Source organism: Eulemur rufifrons, chromosome 2, assembly GCF_041146395.1.
Source record: "Eulemur rufifrons isolate Redbay chromosome 2, OSU_ERuf_1, whole genome shotgun sequence".
Classification (NCBI taxonomy): Eukaryota; Metazoa; Chordata; class Mammalia; order Primates; family Lemuridae; genus Eulemur; species Eulemur rufifrons.
The window spans coordinates 115,896,188-115,912,972 of NC_090984.1; the positions used below are offsets into that span (position 1 = coordinate 115,896,188).

Sequence of the window (16,785 nt, forward strand, 5' to 3'; positions counted from 1 at the left end):
GGGGCCCCAGGCGCCTGTGGTCCTGGCCCTGCTGTCCCCATTGCAGGCCCTGGCCACACGGCCCAGGCGCTGCCTCCAGTAGGGAGGTGGCCTGCAGCCCGCCCAAGCCCAGGCCACCCTGCTACCCCCACGCTCCTGCCCTCCTGCTCTTGACTCTGCCCCAGAAGCCCCTCTGCAGGGCAGACCCCCACAACTTTAAATATCGATTATTCCTTCTCTCAACACAGGCAGCTTTCTAGAAGTTTCCTTTCCAACATCGTATCCACTGGGCACAACTGCAATAACTTCTGACCTTTTGTTGAAAGCTGAGAACTCCTAACTGTAATATATTCTGTATAAAATTTATCTAAGGAAAAATAAATCTGTTCTGGGCTCTTTCCTTTTTCTTTGAATATTTTCCCCTCCTCAACTCAAGAGTGGGTGGGACGCATTAGATTTGGGGTGATTCCTTTCTGGGCTACTTCCCAGCTGCGGGATCTTGGGCAGGTGACTTTGTACCTCGGAGCCTTGATTCCTCATCTGTAACATGGGGACGCTGGCCGGCCACAAAGGGTGTGTGGGATTGAATAACACATGCGAAGGGCCCCCACTGTTCCTTCCTGTCCCCATCTCCCCTCCACCCTGAGCGGGGCCATGCAGATGGGGGCCAGGCTGGGGAGCAGCCTCCACTTTCCGAGCCCGGATGGCCCCTCCCTGGTGGCCGGCGTCCCCTAATCAGCTTCGGTGCTGGGTGGAGGCCCGGGTGGCCGCAGGCTAGTGCGTGCCACAGGCCCCAGCCCAGCTTTGACTTCCTGACTTGGGTCTCTGGGCCGAAGCCCCCCACCCCTTGGCACAAATCCTTATCACGCCCTGCCGTGACCTCTGGCCGGTTCCGTGCACGCGGCTGTGGGGCGTCTGCGGTTCTTGCGCAGTTAGTGCTCACTATTGCACAACTGGTCTTAAGGCCCTTTTGGAAATGAGGAAACCAAGGCAGAGAAGGTGAAATGACTCATCAAAGTCACAGGCAGGGGTGATGCGCAAAACATAAAATAAAGTTGCATAACAGAAAGAAACAAACAGGTAAGCATGGAGACCGTGCAGGATTACACAATCAGGACGAACCAAGCAGGTGCGCTAGACCTGCGTGTCCTGGCTATCAGGGCCATTCAGTCACTCATCACATCTGTGCGTGGCTGCTCTGGGCCTGGCAGGGCATGCAGAGATGGCTGGGAAAAGCACTGGTCCTAAGAAGCCCACGTGCCAGCAGGGAAAGCTGGACGCTTCAACAGCCAGTGAGACCCCTGGGAGGAAGCATGTGCTCGGCAGGAGGGAGCACCAGCCCACACCTGGAGCCCGCACCTTGCAGGCCGGGAGAAGGGGAGGCTGAGTGTGAGCCTGGCTTTGGGAATGGCTGGTTGGCCCCGTCCAGGCACGTCACCTCTCCAGGTGGCAGCTCTGTGCTAACGTCCTCGGCCTTTGCACCTCAAACAAGAGCAACCCGGTGGGGGTGACTATTCCAGGCAGTGGTGACGAGAAGGGGAGGGGGTCTCAGCCTTGGCAGGCTGCCCATGCAATGCTTTCCCACTAGGGGTGGGACAGGCACGGGCACCGTGGGGGGACAAGGCTCACAGGCATTGCTGCCACCCTCTGGGCAGAGCCAAGCTCAGAGTGCCCGCTGGGATGTGGGACCCCAGTTCCCAGGGGCTCGGGCTCTGTCTGGCGGGTCTGGGCAGGCAGGGTTCAGCAGCAAGGACTCAGGTTTGACCTCCAACTGGGGCTGGAATCCCCAGCCTCACCATTAACTAGTGGCAGAGTTTGCACATGTGCTTCTGGCCCTTCCAGGGCCTCAGTTTCCACATCTATAAAATGGGGACAATACTTATATATCTTTATCAGATTGTGGTGAGGGCTGGAGGTGTCCCAGTGTGGACCAGGAAACTATTATTAATACTATGACGACACAAGTTGTGACAGGGGTCTCGGCAAACCTGGGCCTCTCCGCTGAGGCCGAGCTGCACCTGCCGCCACCGCCTGCCCCCAGTGTACTGAGGCCCCTCTGCATGGCTAGGGCTGCGAGGTGCTCATTTCTTCACACGTTTCAGAGAGAAGTTTACACTCCACCCTCGCCAGTTATAGAAATAAACCCAGCACTAGCTGTATGCCACGAGACAGTTAGAATTCAAAACATCTGCTACCAAGATAGTAAAGAGGATATGGGGACACCTTGTCCCTGAAACAACCCATCCCAAAGACGAGCCACCTGCAGTGTCCTAGTCACATGGACGAGCAACCAAGTGAGAAGAGCCAGTGGACAGGAGCCATGATTTCACAGGCAGTGTATGTAGTCATGCATGTCATATATGTGTGTCCGTATACAAATTACGTACAAACCAGCTTGGGATTCTGGCAAAGTTGCTTGTGAACAGGGTTGAAGGAAACAGCACTTGTCACAAAACGCAGGTGTCACCACTAAAGGCAACGTCCTGGAAAAACCCCTCTGCAAGTATCTTTTTAACAGTGAGCTTCAGAGAGGTGCGGCTGCACACACGGCCCCGCAGGACGGGGTCAGGCCGGCTGCGGGAGGGGCCGGTCCCTCCAGAAGCAAAGAGAAAATGCAATATTCCCGAAAAGGGCCCCGGGCTCTGGGCGGGTCCTGCCGGCAGAACCAGCAGGAAGAGGACCCAGCCAGCAGGAGCCCACACCGGGGTCACGCTCCAGCTCGCTCTGGGTCACTCCAAGCCCGTGCTGGCAGTGGCTGTGCACAGAGAAGGGACAAAGCCACCGGCACACTGTCATGCAGGCAGGACCCACGGGAGACGGCTCAGGCCCGGGCAGCGCAGGTGGCATCACGGTGCAGCAGAAGCCCAGAGCCTTTGTCCAGGATTGCTGTATGCGCACCTGTCCTTCAGGGCTGCCAGCTCCCAGCTCAAGGGCTCTGGCGTGGACAGGGGCCTGGGAGCCGCGGCGCAGGAAGCAGAGGCGCTGCTGGGGTGAACGATCGGTTCCCGGGGAACAGGGGCGAGGGCAGACACAAACCCCAGGGACATCAGTGAAACCACTCGATGGCTCTCTGTGGCTAGCAGTCCATCTGAGTGACAAGAGCCCAGGACTGGTCTTCCAGGCTGGAAGGACAAAGGACCTGCCATCTCCCTCGGCCTCGGAGGGGCTGTCGGGCAGACACGAGCTGCTTTTCCCTTTTTTTCCTCTTTTTTCCCCTAGCCAGTTCTTGGGTGAGTAGAGCTGCTTTTCTGAATTGGCTCAAAAACCAGACAGCGTCCTCCTAGGGTCTTCCCCCTTCCATAAAGCCCGCTCGGCAGGCCTCTGGGTGGAGGGGACGCCTTTTCAAGGCCGTGATCTCTTTCATTGGCGGGAGTAACATGCAGGCCGCCCCATGCACAGGAAGCCCCAAAGACCACCCTGGACCTCAGCTGGGTGACCGCAGGCCCAGTCCTACACACCATGCACAGCAAACCCAGTCACTTCTGGGACACCAAGCCCCTGCCCCAGGACAGGCACGCAGCAGCCGGCACTCGGTGGGTGTCATGCGTGTGGAATCACACCACTACACCATCAAAGCATCCTCAGGCAGAACCCGACCCCAGGCTGCGGCTCCAGGGTGCCCAGTGCAGACCGTGCGGGTGGCCCTCTGAAGCCACCCGAAGCCTCAGCCGAAGTGTGACCCTGCCCCTCGCTCCTGGAGCCCTTCAGCCCCTGCCCCCTGCCCCCCACGACAGAGCTGCAGGGCCGCAGAGCCAGTGTGCCGCCCAACTCGGAAACGGAAGCCTCGACCGAGAATCCCGGCTCCACCGCGACACTGGCAGGGCCAACTCGCGCCACCGTGCAACATCCTTGGCTTAGCTGGTTGTTCCCATTCAGGGCAGCACCGCATGCCCTAGGAAGGGGGCGGCTGCCAGGGCCCAGCTTAAGGCCGGGACAGTGAGGCCTAAGGGGAACCACCTCCATGGGCAGCGTCCTGGGACCAGGAAAGGTTAGTATGCGCCCAGAGGCGCGCAGAGAACAGGGCTCTCACCGTGGCCACGGGCCCACGCTGAGGGGTGGCTGGCACCTCACCGCTGTTCACAGCCCCTCTGCTGCTCGATGCTCCTGTCACTTGGCGGACGGTGTCCACAGCCTGGACGGGCCCTGGGTGCGAACTGCTCCTCCACCACCTCGTGGCTCCCAGGCCTGCAGGAGGCAAAAGCCCCCCCTCTCAACTCCCACTCCTGGAAAACGTAAGTCCCTGCGCGTCAACAGAAGGCAGTCGGTGGTTGTCAGCCTGACCCTGGCGAGGCCACACACCAGACAGGAACACGACACGGCCAGGAGTCACACCGCACACCCCCGCTATCTGAGGCAATTCGGGATTGGCATTTTATTTTTAAAAGGTAAAGCTGTTTTATTAAACATCTTTTAAGGACTGGGAAAAAGACATAACAAACTCGAGCGACACTCTGTAAACACGTGTGAAATGCGGTTTGATTCAGTAGTTTATTTGGAGACAAAGCAGTGTGAGGCCGGCCGAGCTCTCCCGCTCCCTGGGCCGGCTCGGAACTAGGACAGGCGGCGCAGACATCAGTCGGGGTTCAACACTCGAGTCGCGTAGACGTGGTTAGTCGTCCGGCCCGCGGTTTCCAAGAGAGCTGGGCACTTCTGATGGCGCTGCCCGCACCCGGGCCCAGCCCTCCTTTCTCAAAGGGGGCGCCCCAAGCCCCGCTCAGCCAGGCCGGAGCTGCCTACAAGCCCCGCTCCGCAGCCTCTCTCGGGACGCAGCTCTCTCTCCCGTGTCCTGTCTCACTGGGCGACAGATGACAGCCCAGAAGCTTTTTGCTTTTTCAAAGTGAACTGGTATCTTAAGACTCAAAACCATCCTCAGGGGGCCCTATGCACTGCACCCAGGGTCCCCAGCGTCCCCCATCTTTTGCTCTCCGCAGAGGGGGCTGCTGGCCCGCCCAGAACTGGGGTCAGACAGGAGAGCAGGGGCTTTGCTGCCATGGTGACAGGAGAGCCCACGGTGTGGGTGGGGCAGTCCCCTGGCACCTGGCTGGCTCAGTGCTCGGGGCCTGCTGGGGAGGGGGGACCGGCCAGTGTGAACAGGAGTGAACCGTAGGGGTGGCCTCCCCTGCCAGGAAAGGCCCCCAATCCCTACAGCGCCAAGCAGAAGCTCCCGCGCCTGTCCTCACTGGGTGACCTCATGGAAAAGCAGGGCGCAGCCCAGGGTCAGAGCACTTCAGGGTTGCTAGAGCCCGAATCCCACTAGCGACCAGGAGACGAAGGCCCAAAGACTTTCGGAATGATTTGCCCCAAATCACAGCACAAATCCGTGGCACGGGCTTGGAATCAGCCCAGGCCCCACGCAGGCAGCCTCCTTCCTGGGTTCAAGGGTGCGGCAGTGCTGGGCCGGGGGCAGGAGGCCCCTGTGCAGGGTGCGCTGGGGCGTGAAGAGTGGCAAGAGCCAGGCCTTGGCCTCGGCCCACGGAAGCTCCTCCCCCTGTCACAGCAGCTGCAGCATGGCCCTGCCAGCTCCCCCAGGGGCCTTGGGAGGGAGGGCGGGCTGCACACCTGGCGGGGCGGGGCTCATAGAACAGGAGACCAGCTGGAGGGACACAAGGAAGGGGTGAGTCTGGGTGCAGGAGTCCTGGGGGTACCGCTCACTCACGCTCTCCTCAGTCACAACAGCCGGGCCGGGCTCCCCTGCAGGGTCCCCAGAGGCCTGGTCCCAGCGGCCACGGAGACCTACAGACACAGCTATGCACACGCACTGGCACGGCAGCCACACGCACACGGGAACACCCCCACATTCAGACCTAGTGTTGAGAACACGAGTGTGCAAACTCAGTGAGGATCTGCGCAGCAGGAATCGGGCGGGACGCCCCTCTTCCGCAAGGCTGGACCACCTGGTGTTCTTCTCCACCTTCCCCCACCCTCATTTAGATCACGACATCAGAAAATCAGGTTAAAAATTAAGAAAAAGAATCAGATCATTGGGAACTCTTAGTAGTAGCTGCTTGCCCAGCGGGTGTGCTCCGCGCCCCGCGCCGCCCCTCTGGGTCCTGGCTCCGCGGCTACTGGGAGGAGGCCTTGGTGGCCAGGGAGGCCACGCAGTGCTGCTGGAAGCTGGGCGACATGCCCGCGGTGCAGCCGAGTCTCTGGTGCGGCAGCTTGGCGGTGCCACCCGCGTCGGCCTCGGCCTTCCAAGGCGCCTCCTCGCCCGTCGTGCCGCCGCAGCAGCCGGGGCTGGCGCTGCACGTCCACTCGCCGGCCAGGGCCTTGCTGTGCCTCGGTGGGGCCACGTCCCCCGCGGCTGCCGTGGCTGCGCTCTGGCCCTGCAGGATGGTTGCGATGTGGTTCAGGAGGTCTGTGAAGAACTCGCTCACGCCCTCGTAGCCTGGGTGGGAGAGACAGACAGCACGGGGCGTTACGGGGCGTTACGGGGCGTTATGGGGCGTTACGGGGCGCCGTGGGTGGGAGGAAGGGGCACCACTGGGCTCCCGGGAGGGCTGGCCCTCAGGACGCCACTCACACAGCACACGGGGGCTCGGAGCACAAGGCGGGCTGTGGGGCGTCACACGGCCTGGACTCACGACTGCATACACGTGGCCCCAAGGGCTGGCCCCTGAACCTTTGGCTGCGCCCAGCGCGTGAGACGCTGTAGAACTTGAGAATACCCCGTGACCCCAACCCTCAGACACGGCCCCATCGTCCCACCCACCGAGGCAGGAGCCAGTACATGGGTGGGGGACGCTGGCACGGCTGGGGGTAGCAGTGCCAAGCTGCTCCACATGCTCTGAATGATAAACACCCCTCACCTCCACATGACCCAGCCAAGCCTGGCCCCGGCCGAGTCCTGGAGACAGCGTCCACCCTGAGCCTCTGCCCCTGGTCTGCAAGCCGAGGAAGACACCACCTCCCGGGCAGAGGCTGTGGGGGGCATCACCAGGAGGGGCTGGGACGTGGGTGGTGCCTGCTCCACCGGCAGCTGCTTCCCCCATCTCGCCCCCAATACCGGCGGGGAGGCCCCCTGTGCCCCACGCTGAGGGTCAAGGCCATGGGGCAGAGGCGCTGGTCACCACGCACAGGGCCAAGGGCTGCGACAAGGCCCCACCACTGCCCGGAACAAAGGGCCCCTGACTGGGGTGCAGACCGCGGGGCCTGCCAGGGGCGACTTTCCCAGCAGACGGGGGTGGAGCAGAGTCCCTGGGAGCTCGCCGGCAGGTGGCCGGATCCAGGGTGAGGATTTGCTGACGCCCAGCAAGCTGCTCCAAAAGAGACTCGACACGGGTGAGTGCCCCCACCTGCCTGAGCCGATGCGGAGGGTCGGGGGGTTACTGACACCCTGCACCTCCCACGCGGTGACATTCACAGCCGGCAGAGGACGCGGCGTGGGAAGGAAGGCGCAGACGTGGCACCGGTGCCGCCTCCCACAGAAAAGCCCCGCGGGGCGTGGCCAGGGGCTGGCAGGCGGGGCTGGCGGAACCGCTCACATCCTTATCCATTCAGCAAACAACTGCGCTGGCTTCAGGGAGCCCACGTCCGAGGGGGACACAGGGGTCCCCACAGTGAGAATGATGGACACAAGAGATGACACACAGTGCCTCCACGTGATCACACCAGGGCCCCTCGCGCAGTCTTCACGGCTCCGTCCCCAGTTCAGAGAAGACCTGCCTGCCGAGTGTCACAAAGCTCCCAAGTGGCAGAGCCAGGATGTGAACCAGGCCCTGTGGGCCTGCCCGTGCCTTGAATACCACCTAGTGCCAGGTGCCCCTTTGTAGGACCCGGACATCCGTCAGCCCTAGGGCGGGGGTGAAAGGCAGGGCGGGGACGGGACTGAGCCCCGGGGCCCGTGGGCGCGGCCACTGGGTGCCTGGGGAGAGACGTGGCAGGGGAGGGGCTGAGCTCCACCGCCGTCAGCACCAGGGAAGAGGAAGCCATTCCTAAGCAACCACCCTGCCAACGTCCCCAGACAAGGCCTTCCTAAGCAACCAGCCTGCCAACGTCCCCAGACAAGGCCCGAGGCCCCAGCGGGCAGTGTGCTTCCTGGGGGTGTGGAGGCAGCCACCACCTCGGAGGCCAGGGGAAGGCTGGGGAAGCAGACTGGGGTGTGAACCAGCAGGGCAGGGCGCCCGCTCTGTGCCAGGACTGTGCAAACTCCATCTCCTCTGTCTACGGGGTGGGGGTTTGTGCCCACTACGCAGAAGTGAATGCCAAGGGCTGCAAAGTGAGGTGGCTTGTCCCATCACAGACTGTAAGGGTAGAGCCAGGATTCAAGCCCGGGGCTGGTGCTCTGAGAGGTGGGAAATGTCGCTGCCAAGAGCGCAGGCTTGGGCTGACGGTCCAGCCCCACTCTGCTCCCCGTGACCCCGGACAAGTCACTGGACTCCCAGCCTCACATCCTCATCGGTGAACAGAGGTCCCGGCAGCCCTTTCCACACCGTTGCTGTGAGGACGAAGCAGCTCAGCCCTCAGGGCAGGCCTGGCTCGCAGAGGTGTCCCCAGCACTTGTGCGGCTGCTGCTGTCATTCCCAGAGCGCAGGTGCTGCCGCACACCTGTGGCCCCGAGGCGGCCTCCTGCGGGAACGGGAGGACCAGGCCCACCCTCTGCTTGGCCCCAGGGGTGCTGTAACCAAGGCTGGCAAACTAAGCTGCCGCCCAGATGCATTTCCTCCCTGCACGGGCCGGGGCGACACACACGCCCCCGGACCTCCCCTCAGCATCGGGCCCTCACCAGTGCCCCTGGGCTCAGCCTCGGCCCACCCTGGCGCCCGGACCCTCCCGGGTGGCCCTTCTCTTGGCTTCCCTGAAGGAAGCCTCCCCATCCCCCTCTGCACCCCAGATCACCCTTGGGCCCTGCCCCACATGGGTGTTTGTGTTGGGAGGGTACAGCCTTGCTCAGGTGCTAAGCTTCCCCCCTCCCGTCTCCTCCCTCCTTCTAGAATTTCCCCAACAGTCCCCACCCCCTACGCCTCCCTGACCCTCCAGCCTGCTGACATTGCCACCGTTTCACTGGGCCACCCCCACATGGTTTAGGGCCCAAGGTTGGTGATTCTGACGGTTCCCAACACTCCTCGATCCCTTTGTGCCCCCATTCCCGCACCACGCGTGGAACCCCACCTCCAGCTGAACCCACAGCTCCCTCCACGCTGCACCTGGGGGACGAGAAAAACACACGCCTGCCCCACAGGTCTGGCCTGTCCTTGAACGCAGACCTTGCCACCTCGCCCGGGGGGGACCCAACGTTCTCAGCTGGTCATACGAGGTCCCTCTGTGCCGCCATCCTCCTGCCCTGCAGCTGCACCCACTAGAGCCACAGAGCTCCTCGGCCAGGAGCCCCCACTCCATCCCCAGCGAGGGCTCCTCCCCTTCCTGCTGGGCTTGGCTCCAGGGTGGCTGCCTCTTGCAGGAGCCCCTGGTGACCTACTTTGCCCTCTGGCTCCTCCCAACTAGGGCAAGAGCTCTCCAAGGCAGAGGCTGGGCAGCTGAGCTCGTGCTGCAGCCCTGGAATGAACCGCAGAAGGAGCCAGTGGGCTCCACGTCATCGGCTGTGAGTCGTGTTGAGGAGTGGAGGGGACACGTGTGTCACGCACCCAGCCTACGCGTGGGGCCTGTGAGCTGCACAGCATGAGGAGGTCATGCCCCGCGCCCTGCAGCAAATGCCCCCAAGCAGTCCCCACCTGCCAGGCGCAGTCTCGGGTACTTAATAAAGGCTGGAATCAAGAAAAAAATGGAGGAAAACACATCCGGGCCAGAGACGGCCCGTGGAACAAGCCCTGAAGCTCTGCTCGGGCGTGTGACCAGGGCTGGCCCTTGCCTGCAGGCTGCCGTGGGAGGTGGACACACCTCCGAGACCCCGTGTCTCCGGGTGAAGCATGCAGCCTGGGGGGCAGCAGCTGCAGATGTCACCACTGTCATCCCTGACAGACCCCTGTTGAGGGCTCATTGGTGCCGTCTCCTGCTGCTGGGATCGGAGGGGTACACGGAGCCTGGCTCTGTGCCCGCAGGCTCCCGGGGCCCCAACAGGGAGCAGGAATCATGTGCCACAGCATGGGGACCCCTCGCAAGGCCTGTCCCCAGCACAACAGCTCAGGGCAGTGGCAGGAGGCTGTGCCTGGGAGTCTCTGGCCGTGTCACCAATGCGCTGTGGACAGTTTGGACAGTTTGGACAGTTTCTTCCTCGCTAGGGGCCTCAGTTTCCCTACATGTCAACTTGGGAGGGGGGTTGTATTCCCTTCAGGGTCCTTCTAGTTCCTTAAACCTAACAAAGCGAAGGGGATGGAGGATTTGGCCGATAAAGGCTGATGCTGGTGGCGCAGGGGTGAGAAGAGGCGAAGAACGTGTGTAGCTCGGGCCCTCGCGCCTGCGAGCTCGCTGGGCTGGGCGCACGGATCTCCTCACTCCCTGCCACACCCCGCGACCCCACCTCACATGTGCGGCTGGGGCGGGCAGGGCTGCACGCGCCCCAGACCCCATGGGAGGGATGGAGCCGGCTTTCAGGACCGGCGGCCCTGTCACCCGGGGCAGCCTACAGACGCTGGCCGTGAACCAGCCCTGCTGCTCACCTGGAAAGGCGTTGATGTCGATGACAGCGTGCTGCCCCGTCTGGTTGTTGATGATGATGTCGATCCCGAAGAGTGACACGCCCAGCGCCTGCCGCAGGGCCCGGGAGAGCTCCCGGATGACCTCGTCGCTCGGCCGCTCGAACACGCCCTCGATCTTGTCCAGCTGCCGACACAGACACGGAAGTCAGGCTGTGGGCGGAAGAGGCACGATGCCACGCCGCACACAGAGACCCCGCCACGAGAAGTACCACGAGGCTCTGGCATCCTTCAGGCCAGGAGGCAGGACAGACCCAGGGCAGGAAGCTCTGGCCGAGGCACTAGGTGTGCGACACGCTCTACCTGCCCAGGGCCCCCCACACCCTGGAAGGCTAGGGTGGCGTCAGCGCCTCACACACAGGGGACTGAAGCTCAGAGAGGTTGGGGCTGGTCCAGGGTCACATGGCTCAAAAGCACAGGGTGGGATTTAGTCTCCTGTTTTCCAACCTCTAAAACCCAACCCTCTCAGCGGGAGGAAGGACGTGGAGAGTCTGTCTCGGACCCAGGCGGAGAGCACTGGCCGGACCTTGCAGGCAGGAGGGTCTGGCCTCTCAGGCAGGGCGGGGAGAGCCTGGCGGAGGCAAAGGTGGGAGGCAGGAAGCTGCAGGAGACAATTGGGAGAGGCTGGGGTGCGGGGTCAGAGCAGAGGGGGTGTTCCGATCAGCACCTCACTTGCCCAGCATCGCAGAGGGCCTCGGGCGTGAGGTCAAGGGCTCCGGGAGGAGCTGCACTGGGAGGGATTCCGGAGTTAGGGAGATGTGGATTCAAACCCTGCAGTGACCTGCTAGCTCCATGAACTCAGGGAAAAGCACTTGGCCTCTGTGTCTCAGTCTGCTCATCTGTAAAACGGGACCGACAAGGCCCATCCAGGTTGCTGACGTGGTGGGCACAGCACAGGCCTGGCTGGGGGGAGGGGCTGCACCTGGACTCACAGGGGACTGTGTCGTGTCACCTCCAAGTCAGCAAGACTGGGCTCACACTAGGTGCTCAATAAATACTGGAGTTCTGGGGGCTGTGGACGCAGGGGCCAAAGGGGAGGAGGGGTGGAGAGAGCTGACTGGTCCGTGAAAGGTCAAAGTGAAGCTGGGTCAAAAAATTAAACAGAAATTACCCCATGACCTGGCAATCCCAGTCCTACGTCTACACCCGAGAGTCACAAACATGAGCACACAGGCAGACGCGTGTCCCCACGACCGCAGCTCTGTTCACAACAGCCAGACCATGAACACCACGACTGCCCATCAAGACAGACGGACAAACAAGTTGGGGTCTATCCACACAACGGAATACTGCTCAGCCTTAGGAAGGAATGAAATTCTGACATACGCTGCAATTGGGTGAGCTTCGAAAACATCATGCCGAGCTAAAGAGCCCAGACACAAAAGGCCACGTACCACACGATTCCATTTACATGAAACATCCAGAACAGGCAAGGCCAGAGAGATAGAAAGCAGCTCAGCGGGTGCCGGGGGCTGGGGCATGGGAATGAAGGCCAGAGGCACGGGGTTTTCTTCTGGGTGATGAAATGGTTTGAACTAGACAGAGGTGGCGGCTGGAAAACACCGTGCGTGTTCTGAATACCACTGACCCGTCCCGTCCACTTTAAGATGGTCAATTTTATGTACGTGAATCTCACCTCAATTAAGAAAAAGTGAAGCTGAGTCAGGAGGGCTGGGGGATGGAGCCCTGGGGGCCCCCTCCGCACAGGAAATGGAAGGGGCCACCGGGAACCTCCAGACACCTGCTGAGCAGGGACACACGCCCCGGGCACCACCTTTGCAGAGCAGGCGGGGCCCTCCGGCCCACACCCCCCACGCCTTACCCGGGGGAAACACTTTCTGATCGGCAGAGGTGGCCTGGCCGCAGTAGGCACCCCGCATGTGGGGTGGGCAGGCACTGCCCTGTCCCCACCGCATGTCCTGGGCCACACCGCAAGCCTTCTGGCCTTTGTTGTCTTGCCCCAGTAAATGGGGAAATAAAAATACCTCTGCCGAGTGACTCTGGTGAGGACTAAGGAGCTGATGCCGGGGTTCACGGCGCAGGGCGTGGCCAGGGCGGCTGGCCGCACCGGCACAGCCTCTCCTGAAAGCCCCTCAGCTCCGCTAAGGAATCTCAGAAACCCTCCTGAACTGCTGATCATCTAAAACCAAACAGCCATCCTAGGACAAGGTAAAGGCAAGAACATCCTCCCTGTCTGTGGGTCCTGCACAAATGCTCTGATGATGTCCTAGAGAACCAGGAGGCGACGGCCGTTGGGAAGGTGCTGCTGACACCTCCCGGCACTGCTGACGCCAAGCACCACGGCACACCGGCGCTGTGATGGCATGTTTCGTCCAGGAACTCACCGAATCCCACGGACACCCTCTGGGGCAGGATGAGGAAACCGAGGCTCAGAGAGGTGACGTGACCAGCCTTAGCTTGGTGGGACCCCAGGCTCCTGCCGGAGTCTGTGCTGTTGCTCCACACCCTATACTGGCTTCGTGACAGTAAACGGTGTTTGGGCCTGTGAGTTGGGGTGGGGCTGGGTCCACCCTTGGGGGTGTCTGGCTGGGGAGGGAGGGCGGCTTCAAGGCCAGAGCAGGGGGCTGCAAGGACTCCCAGGGAAGCCGAGATGGGGACTGGGGGTGCCCCAGTGGGCAGGGGGTGAGCGGATGAGCAAGGAGCGAGTTCCCGTACCCGGGACCAGAGCTGGCTGTGTCAGGCCGGCCTGCCGGTGTCCCGAGTGGAAAAGGCGGTGCTGATTGTGTTTCCCTTTTCTGTGTTTAACAGTTGCCAGTCCTGGCAGATTCCTGACTAGCAGCCATGTGCCGAGGGGAAGGAGGAGACAACTGCAGCCCTTAGCGGTGGAGGGAAGGGCCCTGCAGCGTCTCTAGGCCAACTGCTTTCCATTTTACAGATGGGGAAACTGAGGCCATTCGGTCAATAGGCGATAAGCCAAGAGGGTGACTTCCAGGTGGCTCACTCTGCTCACGGCCCTCACAGCGTCCTGTTGGCACTGCTTGGCAGGCCCAATGCTGCCACCCCACACTGCGAGGGGTGTGAATGCCGACCCCCCTCTGCCGCAGCGGCTGGGCAGCGGCTGGCCCTGAGAACCTTGCAGGGAAGAAGCCCTAAAGAGTCTGACGCTTTGGAGGAAACCCTTTCTTGCACGGAACACCTGTGTACATCTCGCAGTGTGCACAGCCAGGCACTTGGAGGTTCTGTTTGAAATTGGTTGTTCCAAAGTTCCCCTGACTTGTCCCCGAGGGGCTCCATCGACACCGTGAGGCCAGTGGTGTTCCGTCCGGGTCCCTGTCCATGCCTGTGCTGTCTGACCCTCAGCCCACGGCTGGCGCCTCAATGGCACCAGACACCAGCAACAGAGGGACGGGCCGCCTGGGCTGGGGCAGCAGCACGAGGCGAGCGTGGGCCTCGACACGGAGCACAAAGGGCTGCGGCTCTGGCTGGGGAGGCCGCCCAGGACAGGGAGGAGGACGCAGCAAAGAGCCAGGATGGACACAAGCTGGGGAGCAGCCGTCCTGGCAGGGGGCTCCCAGTGCAGAGAAGTGGATGCAGAGACCGCCGGCTTGCTGGGCTTATGGGGAAATGGCAGCGGGTGGCCCCAAGGCCACTTCTAACGGTCTGCTTTGGAGACAGTTGCTGGGGAGTCAGCAGTGAGGTAAGAAGTCCTACATTCCTGCACGATCCAGCTTTAGAATCAGACAGATCTAGGGCCAAACGCCAGCTCTGCCCCTACGTGAAAGCCCTGTGAACCTGGAGAAGCCAGTGAGCCTCTCTGAGCACCGGCCTCCTAATTGGCCTCTGCTGCGAGGCCTGGCTACGATGCCACGCCGCGCACGGCGGTGTTCACTGAGTATCGGCCACAGTGCCCTCTACCCACAGTGCCGGGGCTGACGGCTCCTGGCCGCCTCTGGCCACGCGCAGGCCGCAGAGGCACACGGCAGGCTCGTAACAGGCTCGCTGGGCTCACGTGGACAAGGACAAAGGAGGGCTGAGACGGTGCTGCCTCCACCCCCTTTGTTAAATCGGGGAAAATGCAGACAAGAAAGCGGCTCTTCACAGCCCTCACGGGGGGAGGACTTCCTCCCGCTGGCGGGGGAGCCAGGAAACTTTCCGTGCAGGGCAACTAGTGCCTGTGAGGGCCACAGCACCAGGCCCAAAGCAAGCAGAGGAAGAGGGGCCTTCGGAACCTCCCTGGGCCCCTGGCGGGGGGCAAAGGTCTTTCCTGCCCCTCCAGGCTGGAGAGCTCGGCCAGCAACCCCACAGGCGACAGCACCTAGGCCATTTGCCGGCCGCCATGGTGGGGAGACGTACCTCGGTCAGGACCGATGACGACTCCGGCTTTGACACGTTGTGGCTGTTGAAGAAGATGGACTCACGGTCTGGAAAGCAAAGACAGGAAGGAGCCAGAGTTAGAACCTCCAGGCAGGGCGCGCGATTCCACCACCCGACACCAGGGGGCAGCACCAGCCCAGGCAGCCTGGGGCTCAGCGTCCAGCGGCAGCGCCCGGCTCCAGCGAGCTGGGCACCCCGCCCCGAGCATGGACGTGTGCCCGGGCAGGGCCTTGGCTTCACTTTTCCCTGCCACATAAAAATGACCAACTTAGCGCACCTACCTCTGCCACCATCTTACATTCTCTCACCTGAGGCCCTGTTCCCAAAGTGTGTCGCGGATACTCACCAGAAAGGGCACCGGGAGACGGGGGCCAAGGCAGTGAGGCACGCTGCACCCCAACAGCACGGGCCCGGGAAGTCCCCGGGTCAAGCGGTCTGGTCAATGCCACCGAGTCCCGTGTTCCCAGCCCCCTCCCTGCCCACGGAACTCTCACATGCTACAGACACATGGACAGGCTGCCACCCGCACGTGAGCACTTAAAATACAAACGGTTCAGCTGCTTCTCAACGATTTAAGCAAAAAATAGGAAATCAGAACATGGGCTTCCACAGGATCCATCCGAGAAAGCACACAGATAATTTCTGTGTGGTGCTGGAAGCTGGCACAGACCCCCGAAATACCCGCAGCCCCCACTCCACACTTCCCGGCTCAGCCTGCCTCCCACCTGCGGGGGCACCTGGAGCGACAGCCCCACCCCAAGAACACTGAAAGTGTAAGCAGATGGTGCATTCGCTCGTCCCAGGGCAGGAATCTCCTTGGCGAGCAGACCAAGCTGGCCCTGGGGAGATGTAAGGCTGGTTGGTAGGTCAGTCAGTTGGTCGGTCAGTCAGAAACATTTCCCGAGCATTTGGAAGTGTGTGGGTACACGACTGCAAGAATTGCAAACCACGGGCCTCGGGCTGAGTCCTGGTAAAGGCTGTCTGTCACCACACCATGACCTCCCCGAGAATGGCCCGGGAATGTCCTGGGCTGCCAGCCTGTCTGAGTCCTTGCAAGGCAGGTGTTGTAGCTCCCACCCCCAGGACACAGTGTTCATCCCTGGGACCCAGGTGTACAATGACAGGGAAGGCACTGGTGGAGGGTCACTGTGTGCCAGGGGCCAGGCCAAGGGGGCACCTGCTCTGGCTGCCAACTGCCCCCCACCAAGCTCCAGGACTCTACAGCGCTGCAATGATCATGCACGAGGAGGTGATTTGGGTGGAAGCCAAGCAGGCAGGCGCTGAGGTGTACCTGGCATCCTTCCCGCTAGCGGGGCACAGAGGCCCCTGGCCGCCCCGGTGTGCCCGACAGTCCTCCCGCTGCTCCGACCAGAGCCAGTCCAGACGGGGGGCATGAGAGACGGTCCTGGGGAGGAGCCTGGGAAAATAAACACCCTGCAGGACTTGTGCGAAGCAGCCCCACTGAGCTCTGTCCCCAGGTGCCAACAGCTAAGGACAGTGAGCCTTTGGGGGTGCAGAGCCCCACGGGCCAGAGGCCAGAGCAGGGCTTGAGCAGCTGAGATGCGTGTTCTGGCCTTCAGCAGGCACTGCCACATTCTCCTCCTGCAGCTTGGCCTGGCCCAGGCCCCGAGCTCACCCATACCCCTGGGGGTCCCCAAGGGCAATAGTGGGAGGGGCAGAGCAGGCCTAGTGGGTAAGGAAGGGCCACCAAGAGCAGGTGGACACAGCAGAGTCCAGGGAGGCTGGGAAGTCTGCAACAGTTGCAAGGAGAACACGTGGGTGCTGGGCTGGTACCAGGAGGGGACAGAGCTGGGCACTCAGAGGGGCTGGCCAGTGTCCACTGAACTGGACCGACGATGCCACTCATAGCTTCTCCTGGTGA

The 16,785-nt window shown here is 62.1% G+C and overlaps 1 protein-coding gene across 2 annotated transcripts in view; it reads right to left on the minus strand.

Moving 5' to 3' along the window:
• Window positions 1-4,382: 4,382 nt before the first annotated feature.
• ITPK1 (inositol-tetrakisphosphate 1-kinase) overlaps window positions 4,383-16,785 on the minus strand; it is a 160,200-nt gene continuing 147,797 nt past the window's right edge. The window contains exons 8-11 of one of the 2 annotated variants that reach the window (XM_069465245.1): window positions 16,195-16,320; window positions 14,883-14,950; window positions 10,533-10,695; window positions 4,383-6,364 (exon numbers count right to left, since the gene is read on the minus strand). In XM_069465245.1, coding sequence (XP_069321346.1) covers window positions 6,042-6,364; window positions 10,533-10,695; window positions 14,883-14,950; window positions 16,195-16,320 — 680 coding nt within the window. In that variant the 3' untranslated portion in view covers window positions 4,383-6,041. The remainder of the gene's footprint in view (window positions 6,365-10,532; window positions 10,696-14,882; window positions 14,951-16,194; window positions 16,321-16,785) is intronic. The other variant, XM_069465244.1, reaches the window with a different exon arrangement.